The 19,584-nt window shown below is 42.8% G+C and overlaps 1 protein-coding gene across 2 annotated transcripts in view; it reads right to left on the bottom strand.

Moving 5' to 3' along the window:
• Positions 1-19,584, bottom strand: part of FAM120A (family with sequence similarity 120 member A) — a 156,536-nt gene that overhangs the window by 60,022 nt on the left and 76,930 nt on the right. For both annotated transcript variants that reach the window (XM_060239817.1, XM_060239816.1), the window contains exon 10: positions 17,166-17,340. In XM_060239817.1, coding sequence (XP_060095800.1) covers positions 17,166-17,340 — 175 coding nt within the window. The remainder of the gene's footprint in view (positions 1-17,165; positions 17,341-19,584) is intronic.

Genomic DNA, 19,584 nt, shown 5'->3' with positions numbered 1-19,584 from the left:
ATGGCGCAGTCTGTAGGGCGGTGGGGCGGTAGCTCATCCGCTTCCTTCTCGCTAAATGCCAGCTTTAAGTCTCGGTACTCCTTGGGGATGGAGGCGACTTCCTCAAGTGTGAGGCACGCCCGCATGTTTTGGGGGGGAGCGTGCGGCCCCCACTCGGGGCGCCAGTGGTGATGCACCTCCAATCCGGGAACCGGACGATCTGTTCCTCCCACCTTATGTCGGGTTGGTGGCGGGCGAGCCAAGCTGAGCCTACTACCACGTCGAAAGAGCAGGAGGGGGCGATTACGAAAGTCTCAATTCCCCAATGCTCCTCGGTCCCTACCGGGACCGCCTGAGTTTCTAAAATACATGGTTCCCCCCTCATGGGCCCCCCGTCCATTTGCTGGAACTGCATCGGTTGTGGCAGGGGCGAAGTGGCTAATCCCAGCGCCTCAACTAGGCGGGGGGTGATCAAGTCCCTGTTACACCCTGAGTCGATTAGTGCTCGGGCGTGCATGAATCTCTTTAGGTTCGGGTTTAGGAGGGTAACGGCCATAAAAAGTAAACCCCCAGTTGCTCTCACCGTGAGGAGTGCCGGCTGTTGTTGGACCTGCTTTGCGGCACCCATTAAAGCAGGTCGCTGTCGTTTCCCGCCGACTCGGTATCGTCCGACTCCTCGGTCGATTCTTCGACTGCCGCCAGGCTGGTGGTAAAATCCTCGTCAGTCGCCAAGGAAGTGGCGACGGAGCCCCGACTGGGCTCCTTCGATCGGCTGCTCTTCTTCTTCTTCGGGCCCGGGGTGGTTGGCCGCGCCGTGGGTGGTGTGGATCCCGCTTTCCCAGGGCAGTTAGCAGCAAGATGATTTGGGTCCCCGCATTGGAAGCATTTGCGGGCGGGAGACGGGGTGGAGGTCGTCGGGGCCTTCTTCCCTTCAGATTTAGTTGGGGTGTGCTTGGCTCCCTTCCTCGCTAGTTGCTGTCTCCTCATCCCCACGTGTTGGAGGTTGGTCTCCACCTCCCCGGCCAGTTGGATCCAGCCGACCAGCGTGTCGGGCCTTCCCTGACTGTAACAGCGGTCGAGGATGCTCGGATTCAACCCATTGATGAACGCGGTGTATTTCATGACCTCGTTCCATCCCCTCGCTGCCGCACAGTACCCCAGGAATTCGGTGGCGTACTCGCGGGTGGAGCGGTTGCCCTGTTCGATGCGTTGGAGGGCAGCGACCGCCTTCTCCTCCCGTAAGGGATCTCCATACTGGCGGAGCATCGCGTGCAGGAACCCTGCCACGGTAGCTAATTCGGGCTTTCTTCCCATGAAAAGCCCCACATACCACTTGCGGGCCGCCCCTCTCAGTCGAGACGCGATGTGGTACACTCGGCTGGCCTCGGTAGGGTAGTCGGCACCCCAGTGGGTGAAAAACGTGTCGCACTGAATAGTAAAGTATTCCACGTCCTCCGGATTCCCATCGAACGTAATCTTCAACTCTCTTCCCCGTCCCTCGGCCCCTCCTGGCGCTCGCGGCGCCCCAGGTGGCGGTGCTGGGCCCGGTAGGGCCGGCGGGATCGGGACGGGTGGTGCAGGCGGCGCCGGGGCGGCCGGGGCCCCTGGTGCAGGTGGCGCCGGCGGCGCCGGGGCGGCCGGAGCCGGCGGAGCCGGAGGTGCCGGGGCTGCTGGGACCGCTGGGGCCGGCGGCGCCGGGGCAGCCGGAGCTTGCGGGGCTGGGGCCGGCGGGGCGACGGGCGGTTGCCCCAGTGGCAACACTCCATACGGTATCCCCAGGACCGCGGTTTGCAAAGTGCGGAGCTGGTCGTGGATAGCGCCCAGGTTCTGCTGCATCTCCTCGGCCATCGTCACGCGGGAACGGTGCACATCGCCGTGGATCTCCCGCACCCAATCGAATAATTCGTTGCGGAGGGTCCGGATCGGGTCTTCCCCCCCTCGGGGCTCCGTGCCCTCCGCCTGGCCCTCGTCGTCGTCTCCTGCCCCTCCTTCGCCCAACATGCTTCGGTACCGCTGCTCCGCGGCGTCGATTGCTGCCGTGGACTTCCGCGGGCTCCAGGTTCGCGGGGCCGGGAAAGCGGCGTCGACCGAGAAGGGCGCTGGAACCTTAATTTTGCGTCGGACCCCCGTCACGTTTGGGTCGAGCGGCGGGTCCTCCGATGGGGTGGTGGGCTCTCCGTCGTCTGGTACTTTTGCCGCCATCGAGCCAAGCCTCCAGTACAGATAAGCCACGAACAATGGGATTACTGTTATAATGTCAGAACTCAAGAACTTCAAACGGATCCCATACTCAGTTACAAAGCTAGGATTTTATTGAAGAGAACTAGGTGCTGGAAAAGGCAAGATAACAGTAATGGCGAGAGCCAGCATCAGCTTGATTTTATACACGTAAAGCAAACATCTCACAAAGCCACAATTCACATTGTAGGGCGCAGCTGTCTTCTCACCATCACTATCAGTAGAGAGGATGCCTCCCTACTCCGAAGGCCATGCTGTTCGGCTTCAAAGGGTCCCAGTGTGAGAATGTGCAGAGACAAGACATAATTCACTCTACAGCCCCAAATATTTTGGATACCAGTGGGGCAAGGTTAATTACTATTCAGGCACTCTGGGTTAAGCAGAGGTTACAACATGGAGTCAGTTTGGTTCAGTTACAATACGGCTCTAAGCCACAGTAAAACTACCATACAGCATTGGTCACATTATAGGGGACCAGCAGCAAAGATACAAGTTCTGACAATATGTATCGTCTTCTACACCAATATATATAGGTATTTAAGGTGCTGTAGAATGAAAGGGAGATAGTGGGTCAAGGGAGGTGGACATATGAGCATCAAATTGCTCTGCTCCCAAGAATCTGGCATAGGATCTTTCTATTTTAAGATTTGCTGAGCAAATGAAAAAATCTATTTGTTGCACTTCTAAATTAAGGGAACATTAATTGGAAGACCAATTTTCAGGCTCTAGACCTACTGGTCAAGACTGGTCAAGTCCACATGGGTACTGTGAAATCCTTTAATGTGCTCAGGAGTCATTAAAACCACGTGCCTATCCCACCCCCAAATCAACAGACTTGTTACAAGACCTGAAGCCTTCCCATTAGTTTACATGAGTTTTATTGATCATCATCATGCTGGCTGCATTGTATGAATAGAAAGTTCTAGCATTCTGACAGTCCTCAGTTTAGTTTACACTGTGAGAACTCAGCTCTGGAGTACTGGCCTTGAGCCAATGTCCTGATAATGGGTTTTCCAGCCTACAAGACTCTTGACCACTGTGACTTGGACTTGCAAACAATTAGGAAAGAGCCTCCTTGAATAAGGCAACATCCTAAATCCACCACTGTGGACTGAGTCAAACCCTTACACTGAGGCAACCATACATCAATTCCTTTAAGAATATGACATATTGGAACTAAAGAAGTGCCTCCATTTATTTATTAGATTTCTGACTCGCTATAGCTATAGCAGGCTTCAGGGTAGGTAACAACATGCTATAAAACAACCATAAATAGTAATTATTAAAAAATAAAACTAATCACAGTACACAGATGGCACATACCATACAGTTTCATCAGAGAAAGATATAATTCTGAGCACTGGTGAAGGCAGAAAAGGGAAACAGGTCCATTGAGGAAACTGTCATTTGCCTCTGTTAGGGGCCTCAAACATAGATCTGGACCAGCTAAAGCTTCTAGTCAGTCTCAAAGGTAGCCCTGAGTACAGCAATTTACAGTGGTCTAGTCTGGACATGACTGCTGCATGGATCACGGTGGCCACGTCAGGGCAACACAGGAAAGGGTTGCTTGACCTGATTCAGATGCAGAAATGCCAGTCTTGCAACGTTTGTGACCTGGGGCTCCACTGATAAGGAGGCATCCAGTTTCGCACCCAGACTCTTCACCACTGGTGCTGGTGTTAGAGGTGCTCTGTCAAGAGTTCGGATTTGACACCCCTGACCTGGATCTCTCCAGCCCAGCCATAGAACCTCCTTCATAGGATTTAATTTCAGCCAGCTCTGCTTCAACCATGACCTTCAAAGCCCTCTGCCAGATTTTCAGGGGCTGAGTCCAGTTGGCCATCCATCAACAGATATAGCTGGGTGTCATCAGCATACTAATAGCAACCCAGCTCAAATCTCTGCGCTAGCTGGAAGAGGGAGTGTATACAGACGTTAAAAAGCAGTGGGGTGACAACAGACCCCTGGGGGACCCCACATACCAGAGGGTATCATGGCAAGACTCTCTCCCCTAGTGCCACCCTTTGTCCAAGACCCTGCATGAAAATGAATAGAGGTAAAAAACAAGCAAACAAAAAAAAGTTTAAGAAATGTATCAGGGACACAGATGTAGGGGTGTGCACACAAAAAAACCCTGGTATTTTTTGGGTTCAGGAATACCAAAGCCAAAAAATACTGGTATATACAGATATTCCCAAATCCCAATATTAATATAAAATTGGGATTTAGGGAAAATTTGTACCAAAATTACTTGGCTCCATGCCTTCCTTTTTCTCCCAGAGTCGTGCTGTGATGGTGGATGCGATACACCCCAGCGAAGGGAGGGAAGGATGTCTCTTTAAATACCTTCCCTTTCCTTGTTTAAGTGTGCCACTGCTGCGAAGCAACTCAGGAGGGAAGCTTTAAATACCTTCCTTAATGGAAGTCACACCTGCAGAAGCAACATGCCTCAGGAAAGGGGGGGAAGGCTTTAAATGCCATTACCCCTCACCATCTGGCTTCCCCCTCCTTCTAGCATCCTGTTGCTAGGCTTGAGACTGAATGAGGTGTGGTAGATATGAATCCTCAATGTGGTGAGATGTGTCACCAGTGCCATCACTATCTCTGTAAGATTCTTGAGGAAGTAAGCCAACTCAAATCACAGGGTGTGAATGGGAAATCATAGCCCTGATAGGGAATTGGAGGTACCTGTCACATGCTTTTTGGGGGGGGGGGATTAAGGACATTTTGGTAGGCCTCATGAGGTCCATCTCTGTCAAAATTCACCCCTCTGCAGCACTTTGGATAGCTCAGTAACTCCATGCAGAAAGTTTGCTTCAGGAACCAGTTCAAGATTTAGAGTGGCTGCTCACTATTTTTCTGGGGCAACGCAGAGAAATGAAATATATGCCCAAACAACTGCTTTGTAACAGCACTGACATTTATTCATTAGTTATGGTCCTGCTCTCTCACTGAGACTCAAGGTAGATTGCACACAGTTAAGTCAAATACAATCAGCAGAATGGAATGTCCAATAAACATTGCAATTAGGTTTGGATTGCAGAAATCTGAAAACAAGCAAAAATCTGAAACAGAACTAAAACCAAGCATAACCATTTAAATATGACATGTTAAGATTCAAAAATTACTTAGGAGGATCATACTTGCAGCAGCAGATAGTACACAGTACTATAGTTTGCAGTCCCCTATCCCTTCACCAAAGCATCTTTTCTTTGTAAGTATAGCCCTATTATGTGTTAAAAAGTTCTCTGAAAAATTCAGTTTTGCATAGTTTGATGAAAGCCAGATGGGTGGGAGGCCTTCCTAACCTCATTAGGCAGGCCATTCCAATGAAGCGGCAGCTGAAGAAGACCCTGCTCAGATGAGTGCCGCTGTCATGATGGAGCATAGGGAGAGAGGCAGTCCTTCAGACATTACACACTAAGGACATGAAGGCTTTTGAATGGAAAAACCAATATCTTAAACTGAGACCAGTAACTGAAGAGCAGCCAATTGAGTGACTGCAGAATGGGAATAATATGCATGCTTAGCTCCTGAAAATAACCAAGTTGTTGTGTCTGTATCAACTGAAGTCTCCAAATTCACTTTGAATAGAGACTAAAGTAGAGTGCATTACAGTGATTCAGTCCTGATGGTACCATGCCATGGATCCAGCTAGTCAGAACAGTCATGTCAAGGTAGAGGGCCATCCTGAAGGCTAGACTGTTTTGAAATAAAGTATTCACCCCCTGGCTTTTAACCACATCAGCTTTGGGTCAGCTGAACACCACTGAAAGTGGAAAGCACATTGTGCCTTAACATTTCAGCCTTCTCTACAAGTATCATTTCCATCATGTTTGGATTCAGTTTCAATTTACCAGCTTTTAGCCTTTTGATCACAGCAGTCAGGCAGTGGCTTAAGATCTCTAGCACATCACCTGGGGAAGGGGGGTAGAGACATATAGAACTGAGTAGTCATCTGAGTATTGATGACATCCCATTCAAATACAACAAATTATTTCTCCAAAATACTTTCTCCAAAATAAAACGGGTAAGACGGTGCCCCGTAGAACCCCATAAGACAACTCCCACACTGAAGACAGCCGGTCTCCAAAGGCAACCCTTTGAGTTGTATCCATGATGAATGATTTAAACAAGTCAAAGGCAAATCTCCTGACACCTACTTCTGCCTTCCAAATGCCTCAAAAGGATGGCATGGTCTGTTATACCAAAGGCTGCAGACATATTCAGTAGGAATAAGAAAGACACGTGGCTTTTGTCTACATTCAGTCAGAGGTCATCAACTGAAGCCACTATAATTGTATATATCCCATAACACAGTCTGAATCCAGACTTGGAAGGGTCCAGAGCACATGAGTTATCCCAGAAGACCTGGACTTGGATCTTCTATTTTCTCTCAATCATACTACCTAGAATGGAGACTGGACATAATATTTCTATGTACAGATGTTTTTTAAGAAGCGGGTGGATAACCGCCTCTTGTATTAGTGACTGATTTATGATATCAAGGGTTATTAAAGCAATCCTTACATGGTTTTTGCAGTCAGGATATGCAAGAGCCTGGTACACAAAGGGTGGCCTTCTCAGATCCTAGTCAATATGCATCGTGATAACTAGGTCAAAATGGGCCATAAGCAGACCAGACAGTGTATTAAACATTTCTTTCTGCAAGGCCTATTTTACAGCCAGCATCCAGATCAGAGCATATGTGTTTTATTTTACCAGCAAAATACCTTCTGAAAGGTGTCACAGCCAGCTGCCCATTCCTGAATATGTGGACTGGGATAGCAGACGGAATAAAAAGTTTGAACTAGATACACATTCCCCATCTTTGGAAGTTGAACACATGACCATAGTGCCAATGAGAGCATTGCTGAGATTATTAAACAGCTTTGCCCCTAAGAATAGACATGAAGCTGGGTATGATTTTGCTGCTGTGTAAAACTCTGCATTACGTTTTACATCTAGCCACTACCAACGAGGCCATCACTTTGAAAACAATCTAAGTAAACAATCTAAGTAAACTGGCATCTTCTATGAAGTCAAGTATATCAGGCAACTTTTGCATATAATTTCCGCCTGCTGTCTCAGATCTCCTTTGAAACCACATAGCTAAGGCTTACACAAAATGACACCACTGCAGACCCAGATAGATGGCTAGTCCCAATTTATTTCTGTGCTCAGCAATGTCATTTAATGGGAGCCTTCCTAATCTGTAAGTACTACTGATCTGAGCCAAAGCATTGACATTACTGATATTTGGACTCGGCATAGCACAGACCTTCTTTGAAAATCCCAATACAGACCTATTAGAAAGAGTAGATGACTCATTATTTCTTTTTTTGTAAAATTTTTTTTATTATTCTACAACATATTATATCACTATTTCATTTACTTCTCTCAAATAAAAGTCAGTATGTTGCATCACATTTTCCACCTCCCCTCCTCCCTTTCAAGACTTCCCCAGTGTTACTTACAATATAAAAGCAATAAAGGTAATTTAACATTAAAAAAAACTGTTTAAAAAGAAAAAAGGAACTTATATTTCTTCATGGTTATTACCTCATTCAATTAATGATCCAATATATTACTAAATTAAGTCATATTATCTATCTTATAATCTTTTAAGAAAGAACAAAATATTTTCTCATATTCTCATTTTAACATCATTCTTGTCTCAGTAAATTAAAAATAGCTAATAAACAAGTTATCCATTATCTAATATCACCAAGTGTCCTTTCACTCTCCGATGTTCTTCCACATAGTTCTGAAACTTTCGCCATTCATTATTAAATTTTTCCATATCAAGTTCCTTTAGTGTTCTTGTTAATTTGTCCATTTTACTCCAGTGCATAGTTTTCATAACCCAATCCCATTTTCCTGGAATTTTATTTTGCTTCCACAACTGCGCATACAATGTCCGTGCAGCTGAAAGCATGTACCAAAGTAATGTTCTGTCTTGTTTCAGAAAATTTTCTATTTGTAATCCCAACAAAAAGATTTCTGGTGCCTTCTTCACTTTGTATCCCAAAATCTTTGACATTTCTTGCTGGATCATTTGCCAATATTGTACAGCCCTTTCACAAGTCCACCACATATGGTAGAACGACCCTTCATGTTTTTTACGTTTCCAATATCAATCAGACATCTGATTGTTTTCAACAGTTTTTTGGGTGTCATATACCATCTATACAACATTTTGTAACAATTTTCTTTTATGTTATTACATGTCGATATTTTCATAGAGTTCTTCCACAAATATTCCCATTGTTCCAACTGAATTTCCTTGTTTATATTAATTGCCCACTTTATCATTTGAGATTTTACCACTTCTTCCTCTGTAGACCATTTCAGTAACAGTTTATATACTCTTGAGATCAATTTTACGTCCTCACCAAACAGCATTTTCTCCATTTCTGTTTGTTCTTGTCTTAATCCTTCATTCCTAATATCCTGCTTCAGCAGACTTTTAATTTGTAACCACTGAAACCAATTAAATTTATAATCCAATTCTTCCACTGATTTTAATTCTGCTTTGCCTCCTTGTATTTTTAACAACTGTTTATATGGTAACCATTTCTCTTCCTCAATATCCGAATATAACTTTATTACTTCCATTGGCACAATCCACAGTGGTTTCCTCTCATCTCCATATTTTTGGTATTTCAACCAAGTTTTAAGCAAACTACTTCTTACATAATGATGTGAGAAAAAACCATCCATCTTACTTTTCCCATAGCACAAATATGCATGCCAAACAAAAACCTTTCCATGGCCTTCTAATGTTAATAATTTTCTGTTTAATAACACTATCCAATCCTTAATCCATACCAAACAAACTGCATCATGATATAGTCTTAAATCTGGCATTTGGAAGCCTCCCCTTTCTTTAGCATCTGTCAGGATCTTCATCTTAATTCTTGGTTTCTTGCCAGCCCATATAAATTTCGAAAGTTTCCTCTGCCATTTATGAAATTGTTTATCTTCTTTCACTATTGGTATAGTTTGAAACAAGAACATTATTCTTGATAATACATTCATTTTTATTGCCGATATTCTACCCAGGATAGACAAATTCAACTTATTTCATTTTTGTAAGTCCACCTCAATTTTCCGCCAAAGCTTTTCATAGTTGTTTTTAAATAAGTCAATATTCTTTGTTGTAATTTCTACTCCTAAATACTTTATTTTAGAAGCCACTTCACAGTTTGTTAAATTTTGTAATTCCATCTGCTTAGATTTTGACATATTTTTACACAAAATTTTTTGTTTTCTCTTTATTTATATAAAAGCCTGCCAGTTCACCATATTCTTTTATTTTTGGGAGCAGCAACGGTGTAACTTGAGTTGGGTTTTCATTTATAAACATTACATCATCTGCAAATGACCTGTATTTGTAAGAAAAGCCTTTTAATTTCAAACCCTCTATCTCCTTATCTTGAACTTGCATAAGCAGTATTTCCAGCGTCATTATAAATATCAAAGGGGATAGAGGGCACCCTTGTCTTGTTCCTTTACAAATTGCTATTTTCTCTGTCAAATCTGCATTTATACAAAGTCTTGCTTGTTGGTCAGTATATATTGCCTCTACCATTCTAACAAAGTCTTCACCCAATCCCAATTTCTCCATTACTGCAAACAAAGTCCCAATGAACATTGTCAAAAGCTTTCTCTGCATCAGCAAAAAGCAAAGCTACTTCTTTTTCAGGACATTTATCATAATATTCTATTATAGCTATTACAGTTCTGATATTTTCTCTTAATTGCCTTCTGGGGAGAAACCCTGCTTGTTCCTCTTTAACAAAACTACTCAAATGCTGCTTCAGGCGTTCCGCTAAAATTCTAGCATATATTTTGTAGTCATTATTTAGCAATGAAATTGGTCTACAGCTTTTTACATTAGTCACATCTCTGTCTTCTTTTGGTATCAACGAGATTACTGCTTCCTTCCAAGTATTAGGTATCTTCCCATCTATTCTTGTAATGTTCATCAATTTCTGAAGTTTTGGAAGTAGAGTTTCTTTAAGAACTTTATAATATCTTGCTATAAAACCGTCAGGACCCGGAGCCTTCCCTGGCTTCATTGAGTTAATTGCCGCTTCAATTTCTTCCTTACCAATTGGGTCGTTTAAGATTTTTCATATTGTCCGTTAGGGGTTTAACATTAATTTCCTGTAAACAGGCATCTATTTTCTCTTTTCCCCCCACATGACTTTTATACAAATTTGCATAATACTTCTAAAGCTCTCTTTTGATTCTTTCCTGGTCAACAATTTCTTTGTTGCCCAAACTAATTTTATTAACAATTTTATTTTTCCTTTTTATTTTCATTTGCCAGGCCAAGTATTTCCCAGCTTTATTTGCACTCTCAAAAGATTTTTGTTGAAGCCTTTTTAAGTTCCATTCTACTTTTATTTAACAAGTGTCTTTAGTTGGCCCTGTAGAATTCCAATTTCTTTTAAAATCTTTTTTCCCCCCGGTCTCTTTATAAACTCTCTCTCCTTCTTCTTAATTTCCTTCTGTATGTCTGTCATTTGTTTCTCTTTAGCTTTTCTGTCTTTATTATTCAATGTGGTTAAAATACTTCTCATCACCGCTTTATAAGCATCCCATACCGTTTGATATTGAACGTCCTCATTTTCATTTACTTGGAAAAAGGCTTTAGTCTCTTTTTGCAGAGATTCTACTACCCCATCTTTCTGCAGTAAATCTTCATCTATTCGCCATCTTAAAGTCTTTTTGGTAGGTTTTGCAGACCACACTATTGGATTATGATCTGCTCTTATTTTCGGAAGAATCTCTATTTTTTTTGTTGTAAGTCCCAAATTTTTTGTACTCCATAACATATCAATCTTTGAGAAAGAGTTATGTCGAGCTGAGAAGAAGGTATAGTCTCTAACTGTAGGATTTTTCACCCTCCAAATGTCTACAAGATTTTCTTGCTTGGCTAATTCAAAAAAAGACTTTGGTAGTTTACCTTCATTATGCTTCTTCCCAGATCTGTCCAAAATATTTTTAACTGTACCATTAAAGTCTCCCATTAACATGATTTGCTCATATGTCTCTTGATCAAGTCGCTGCATAATGTCCTTAAAAAAAGAATCTTTTGCTCCATTAGGAGCATACAGTCCCAATAGCAAAGTCTTCTTGTGGTTCATCATCACTTGCACTGCAATATATCCACCATCATCATCCTTAAAAATCAATTTTGGTTCCAATTCCTGTTTTACATAAAAAACCACGCCTCTTTTTTTTCCTTAGCCAATAAAAAAAATTCCATACCAAATTGCTTATTCCACAAATATTTGTAATCCAATTGTTTAACATGTACTTCTTGTAGACGAATTATGTTACATTTTTGCTTCCCAATCCAATGAAAAGTTGCCTTTCTTTTTTGTGGTGAATTAAGTCCATTTACATTCCAAGATAATAATTTGTAATCCATCATGGTTTTCTATTTTAATCTGAACCTCCAAATTCTTTATTCTCCACCAAAAACTTCTCCATCTCCTGAGTGCTTGTAATGGTAATCCTCTTCTCCTTGTAGTCAAAAACCAATCCTTCTGAGAGAATCCATCTATATCTCATTTGACTCTCTCTCAATTGCTCAGTCAGTTTTTTATATAATCTTCTGTCACTTAAGACTTTCCTTGGTAATTCTTTCATAATTCTAACATCACTGCCTTCCACAATCAGCTTGCCTTCATACTGTTTACTTAGAATCCTTCCCACCAAGTCTCTTGTTACACATCTCACTACCACATCTCTTGATAGTTTATTTTTCCTTGCGTATTCTGAATTGACCCTGTAAATATTGTCATAAAAATAATTAGTCTCCTCAGGATCATCTCCAACATATTCAGCAATAATCCTTATTATGTATTTCCTTAAATCACCATCCTTTTCAGGCACACTTCTCAAACATATCTGATTTTCCATTGATTTGCAGTCCTGCAGTACTGCTTTGTACTGCAATTTTTTAATAGTGGAATCCACTGTATTAATTCTTTCATCATGGTCTTTCACTCTCTCTTCCACCTCTTGGATTTTTTTGGATACTGATTTAAACTCTTTACTGAGAACGTCTATATCTTTTTTTAATCCCTTCTTACAATCACTTATAGAATCTTTAATCAGTTTAGACAATCTAGCTTCCATGGCATCCATCTGTCCTTTTTTACCAGCCTTTTTGCCCTCTTCTAGTGTCTTGGCTCTTGTCTGTAATGGTTTTTGGGCTGACATTACTGCCTTCCCATTATAAATATAGGCTTTACAATTGAAGTCACCAAGTTCTTTTTAAATGGTCTAGTCTTATAGATTAGGGCATGCCCTTTCAGAAAAGCCCAAAATCGCCGTCCTCCTATGCCCCTGGGTCCAGATATTAATTTTTAAAAAAGTTATAATTTCGCAAAATGGTGCTTGATGTTTCTCTATGGTTTAGTCCTAGAGGGGCTTAAAAAAAACTGTAGTTTTCCCTTCCCTTGATGGCCTCTTCCGCCCACACTTGCCACAAAGTCTCGTTATCTATGGTTGTGAAGTCTCACGATGTTCCCAGACGTCATTTCCTGTAATGACTTGTTGATCTGCAGTTCTTCCACTCTCGGGGGGAGTGACCACAAAAATTCCAAACAATATCAGCGTTTGCGTTTTTTAAGCCTTAGATCTGTTTAACTCAGTCCAAGATTTCCCCCTCCTCCTCCTTCTTTATTATTACAAGTTGTTTATGTGTCCAGACCTTCGTTTGCCTTCCAAATATTTCCCAATTTAGTCCCGGAGCAACAGATAAAAATCTCTTTACCTTTGAAGTCCCGACATCAAACACACTGGTCTGTTTCTCATCCACGATTAATTAGCCCTTAAGAAGCTTGGCACACGTTGAATATGTTGATTTAATGACCCCAGATACCCTCCATAGACGTTAGAAGCGGTCCTTCTCCGGAGACTCTTCAAAGCCAAAAAGAAACCCCCCCTGGGATTTCTCGTTAGCCAAAGTACCTCTCAGAACTTTAAGCATATCTTGGCCATCATCTTGCCTAGATGATGTAGACAGCAGATATTAAAACACCTTCTCTGTCCAGAATAGAGGGTCTGGTGAGGTCCCCCACTGGAAAGCTTGTCAATTCTCCATGAAATCCAAACCGGATGTCTCGATGACTCTTCATTTCTGATAGGAAAAAAAAAACTGGGAATGGAATGATCTCTTCTGCTTCCTTAGGTTGTTTCTTTAGCATCTTTGGACTTTCACTGAAATTTATTCTGATTTCCTCTGCTCCTTCACTGAGCTCCAGGACCCTGACAATTCTACCTTAACAACAGCTGAAAATGATCTTATTTGAATGGCACAAGGGCTTCCTTTTTCCAAAATCTCATCCTGCACTGTTATAGCACAGATCATCTCTCTCCAACTTTGACAACTAGGCTTATTCCTCCTCCTCTCATCTATAACATTTTTATCTCCAGGATCTATGTAAAAGGATGCCTTTAGAAAATTGTTACCCCACTAACCAAGAGGAGGCTGGCCAGCTCATATAGCATGCTTATTCTTGAGGAAACGACTTATGTCTATGCAGGCCGGTAGCTATGAGGGGGCCTGTGGGGGCACAGCCCCCTGACTGCTAGGCAGGGCCTCCTGACTTGGGGTCCCTAACCAGCCTCCAGTGCCTCTGCTGCATCCTTCTCCATTCTGCTGTCATCATACACCGTTGTTTCCACTTGCTTAGGGGACGTGATCATACACAGTTGCTTCTGCATGCTTAGGGGCCAGAAGAATTCTCTGACCCCTCAGCAAGCAGAAACAACGGGGCACTTTCGGAGCCCAGAACTGAAACTTAAGCTCCCTGTTGCTTCTGCTTGCTTAGGGGCTGGAAGAAATCTCTGACCCCTCAGCAAGCAGAAACAATGGGCACTTTCATCCCCAGGACTGAAAGTCAAGCTCCCTGTTGCTTCTGCTTGCTTAGGGGCTGGAAGAAATCTCTGACCCCTCAGCAAGTAGAAACAACAGGGTACTTTCAGAGCCCAGGACTGAAAGTTAAGCTCAAAGTTGCTTCTGTTTGCTTAGGGGTTGGAAGAAATCTCTGACCCCTCAGCAAGCAGAAACAACAGGGCACTTTCAGCGCCCAGGACTGAAAGTTAAGCTCCACATTGGGCTAACGTTGGGCTAGAGGGCGCTTGCAAGAAGAGGCCGTTCCAGCCCTCAGTGGGCGGTGGGGGTAGGGGGCGGATGGCTCCATTGCAGACAGGGTAAGGTAGGCTGGCGCACACAAGTGGAGGTCCTGGCTGCAGTCCGGGGCTGGGGATCAGTGGAGAGGTGATGTTCGCCTGCAGGGGTTTTCTGGCCTGGTCTTGCTGGCTACCCAAGCGAGGGTGGGAGCTGCGCTTGGGCAGCCTCGGCTCACCGTCCGACAGGAAGAAATCCAAATTGGAGATCTTTTAGCCCCAGAAGTCGGTTGTGACTTGGTGGCGCCTTCCACCCCCCCCCCCCAGTCCCTCCAGGCTTGCCTAGCTGGATCATGCTACAGGTAAGGGCAGGAGACCGTGCGGAACGTATCTAAACCTCTGAGTGGCTCCCCACCAGAGCTGCTGGAAGAGAGGTGGAAAGGGATTACCTTGGGGTAGCTGTGGGGAGGGGGGAGGCTGTATGGCAGTGAGCTGGCAGCTTTCCTCCTGAGCAGTGGTAGGAGAGAAGGCCATGAAGGTTGGGGACACTATATGCCCCCTGAAAAAAATCAGGGCCCCCCAATTCTTCAAATCCTGGCTACGGGGCTGTGTCTATGAAATGGATACTTTACACAGGGAAGTCAATTGACCACCACGCTTGGATCCATGCTTCCAGCTGCCAGCCAGAACACAGCAGACATTTCGCTATCTGCAGCAAAACCATAAGATATAACTGCATCTTCTACTCCAGTTCTTCAGAGAGGGCAAACATAGGACTTCAATAATACATTCCAAAAATTACAGTAACGATTTGGGAAAGAAAGAGAGATAAACAAGACCTGAAGAAAGATAAACAAAAGACAAGAAGAGGCAGTAACTAAACTTTCAGAAAACATGAAGTTGTTAGCTACAACCAATCTTAGATAAACCATTTTTTTAAATAAAGCCATGGAAGTAATTTAACAATTTTAATCCAAACATCAGAAATTAAGCTGACAGAAGGCATATTCAAACAAACAACACCTCCTCCCATTTTCAGTCAAAGGTGAGTGGTGCAGTTAAGACATCATAAGAAACCATGATTAAGGAAGTTTAACTGTAGCATGTACATCATTCAAAAAATCATGTACTGTGATGGCAGACAAGAATCATGAATCATGACTTAAAACTGGGTCTGCAAAACATGATTTGTGCTTTCTATGGTTTGATATGCCAAAGTTGACAAACCACAGTTATGGGCATGGCTTATGGACTAACTGTATTTTCACTCAGGAGCACAGAAATATGAATCCAAGTGGAAGATGATAGCAGACAAAATGCTCTAAACTCATTTGTTATGAGGGTTGGATCTGACATAAATGCCACTTTGCTGGGTTAAGGTGCCATAAAATGTAATGCCAGGTATTGGAATATTTTACCACTGACTGTGACCCACACCCTTCTTTAGCACCTAACCAACCACCCCTTTGCTCTATGTGCACAAGACGTTTTGTACAACACAGAGAGCTATTGCCACACAACTGAGGTGCAACAACCAGAGACTCTTGTGGCTCTATAGAGGTGAACACATTTCAGAAGCTTTTGATGAGCTGGAGCATTCCACTGCCACAGGTGCAACAGCCAAAGACAGTTGGCCAAGTGGCATTATCCAGGGGAACCCAACAAAGCCCTGCCTTAAAGAAACTGCTATAGTCAACATGCTTTGGGGAGAAGACAGGGGTGAGGCAGCTGCACAATCCTACAATTCCATCAAAGCTCTATATTCAGAAACAAGCATGAATCACAAGGGAAACTGCGATACTTCGCAACACCACAAGCTATCTTCAAGCGCTGCCACTCTCCAAAGATGCCAGCTCCATTTTAATTGACTTTTGCAGACTTTCATCTCCTGCATTATCCAACCACCCAAAATATTATTCTCTACATGCAAAAACATAGACTCACATCCAGTGCCTGCCCATGACACATGCAAATCCAGTGTGCTTTTCTGAAAGCCTGCTCCCATTCCTGACCTTTACATCACCCCCACTTCCATTTAGACTGTTACATTCATACTGCTTGTATGTAAGGGAGCTTCTGCAGCTTGCATGTATTTTGGCTTCGCCGCTTATTAATCTTTTCCACACATCCAAGGGACCAAGGCAGGCTCTGGCTCGCCCAACTTGGCGAGCATCCTCCACACTCAACCTTCAGTGTTCTGCACACACTGCACACTTTACATGAGCACCAGGCTTTTCTCTCTTGCTTGGACTGCTGTGCAGAGTGCATCCAGCTTGGCCAGTTCATATGCTTACATACGTCAGCACATTTGGCCACCTGCCTTCCCCAGGCTGCCTAAAAGGAGAAAGCCTCTTGGCTGGGCTCAGGAAGGTGGACCAAAGAGATTCTGCCTGCTACATATGAAAAGCCAGCCATCCTTCCAGGATCCCAGGCAGTAGAGGCAGGAATTCAACATACTCTGTCCAGAGGAGGAAGTGGCAGGCAGTGTGTCCTGGCCCTGCATCTCAGCCAAGGGCAGCAGGCAGGCCCCAAGCCAAACAAGCCCTCCCTGCCCCTTATGATAGCCCAACACAGAGTTGGCAATCACTGGAGATCTGGGAGAAGACCCTGGGAACAGCAGGGATGTGACATAGAATACTGGTGAGAATTCCCCTACACAAGTGCCCTTCTACTTGATGAACAGGGCTCAATCCAGCCCAGTTTTTTCTCAGCTACAGTTAATTAAAACCATGGCTTTGTGACATATCTGAACTGAGCGACTGTTTGAAGTTAACAAAAAGGTAAATACATACATTCTGAAGGAAGTCTGTTCTTTCTAAAAGCAAGTCTCTCTGTTTTTTTCCTGCTTTCTGCCAAACTGAACAGGACTCCGTAAACATATTGACGAACTGGCCTATAGAGGAGAGCAGCAGGAGGCAGGTCTTTGTTTGCTTCATCTTCAATAGAAACTGCAATTTTGATTTCACCCTGTACATCAAACAAAACAATTAGAAGCACAAAATCTAGCAGATCCATTCAGGATATCAAAGCCTTATTGTACTTAATCCCTTAATAAGATTGGGAGGGGGGGTCCCTTAAGATCTAAATTTTTACGTTCTTTAATCAATGAAGCCTTACAAACAACCAAATATGGATTTTCATGTGCAGTTAATGAGAACATAAAGAAGCTTTAATTTTAAGAATGCAAATGCAAAATATCAATTTTCAGTAAGGGCTATGCTAGTTTATCATAGAAACTGAAGGATCTATTCAATGCCAAAGAATACTAAGAATTTAAACTTTAGTAAATTCAACATGTGTGTGTGGGGAGGCGTTTGGATGGTATCCTGTTGCAGGTATGTATCATCTGGGTGAGCCAAAGGACTCCTGGTCTGCTGCCTCTGGCTTGGCTGGACTATACTAGTAGATGCCAGATATCTAAGGAGGCTTTATGTACCCCCCCCCCAAGTTTGTTTACATTTATTTTAATTGCCTAACTTATGCCTATATTCCCAGTAAGTCACTTTGGATCCTCACTGAGAAGATAAGAAATGTTCTTAATAAAATGACAAGGAAGTTTCTGACCTTTATTTCACTGAATTGTTTGAAAAGACTTCCAAGTACAAGAATTCATTATTCAGAAACAAAACACCTTGTAGGCAACCCCTGGGCCTTCACCATCTGATACTTCCAACTGGCCCTTTCTATTATTTTTCCATCACACTTTAGGGGCAGAAAAGTGATAACAATTCTTGGTCAGGGTATCTGCTGAAGAGAAGGAGGACGGCATTCCTAGGAGCCCATCCAAGTAACAAGAACAGCTGCAAGTTAAAGTCAACTGAAAACTCTGTACACTGTGCTGCTAGGGTAATCTCGAAGGATGTTAGAAAGACAAGTTCAGAATCTAATCAAACATATACTGGTTGATGCTAACATTTGCATTTGAAAGGATCAAAATATTCCTGATATGAACATTCGGTGGAACAAATCAAGGAATATTCCCATCAAGATTTTTTTTTATTACATTCTAATTAACAAGGGCCAAAATTTGTTCTGATGCATACAAAACTTCCTTTGATATGCTGTGGAAAGATAAGAGGAAATATGGCTTTAATTATAGTGTAAACAGATGCAAAAACTTGATTTACAGTAAGATAAGAAGATGTTAAGGTGTCTATGACCCCTCTTAAAATGCACAACCAACCAACTGCCCCCCATTTCTATTTCTACAAAAACATTAGCAAGTTAAGATGGAAGTAATACAAATACAGAAATAATAGTGGCAAGGAATAATTTAAACAAACGAAGAGTTGATGCTGTGGAGGGATTATAGAAGAGACAGGACAGTTCCATCCAGTTCTGAATTAGATTATGGCTCTCTGTTTGGTTCTAATCCCCATAAGGCTTTGCATCTCTGGCCTGTTCTGTCAGTACACTTTGCTCTAGAAGAATTGTTGACTTCTGTAAGTTTCACCCTTGAAGTCTTATCTATGTGTCTCCATGGTTGTCACGACTCAGAGAGTACCACTGATTATAAATCGTTATTGTTTTTTGAAGCAACAGGCTTCTTGCCCTCATAGTATTGTTTTTATTAGGTCAAGGTTCATGCCTTACTGTATGATAAGGGTTGGGTTCTATCAGATGCATCAGATGCTCATCACAGACCTAACTGACAGTTACATTAGCTCCTATGGATACGAAAAAGTACTTAATGTGTGATTTTGTTTTTGTTTCTTGAGTTTTCTGGGCAAACACCTCATGGATCTTTGGCAGAAACAACCAAGCATGTTCTATACAGTGCACTTTAATTAGGCTATTTGTTTAACGTGATTAATTCTGTATGCTGCATACCAGAATGGTTTATGATTAAAAGTTTCTGCAATATGGTTTTAATGTTAATAAATGATTTTAACTTTGGAACAAGTTTCTCTCTCAAATTATGAGGTTCTTGCCAGTCATCCTCCCTCCCTTACTGAACCCAGTGGGAATGAGTCCTACTCCAAAAATTTCCTAACGGATGCAAAGCAAAAAAACTTTTAAACTGTAGGTGTTTGCAACAATTTATGCTCATGCCACAAAGCTGCTTGCTCTCCCCATTCATATCAGCTTCTCCTACTTGAGTAGCAAGTAAAAGTATACGGTCCAACAATATTCCCTTATATGCATGTTGCTTTGGATGCAAAAACATTCATATTTAAACTACAATAAATTACATTTCTGGATTATCTGTTT

The sequence above is a fragment of the Heteronotia binoei genome, chromosome 5, assembly GCF_032191835.1.
Source record: "Heteronotia binoei isolate CCM8104 ecotype False Entrance Well chromosome 5, APGP_CSIRO_Hbin_v1, whole genome shotgun sequence".
NCBI lineage: Eukaryota > Metazoa > Chordata > Lepidosauria > Squamata > Gekkonidae > Heteronotia > Heteronotia binoei.
The sequence above is the reverse complement of the archived record's forward strand: the minus strand, read 5'-3'. Positions and strand labels throughout refer to the sequence as shown.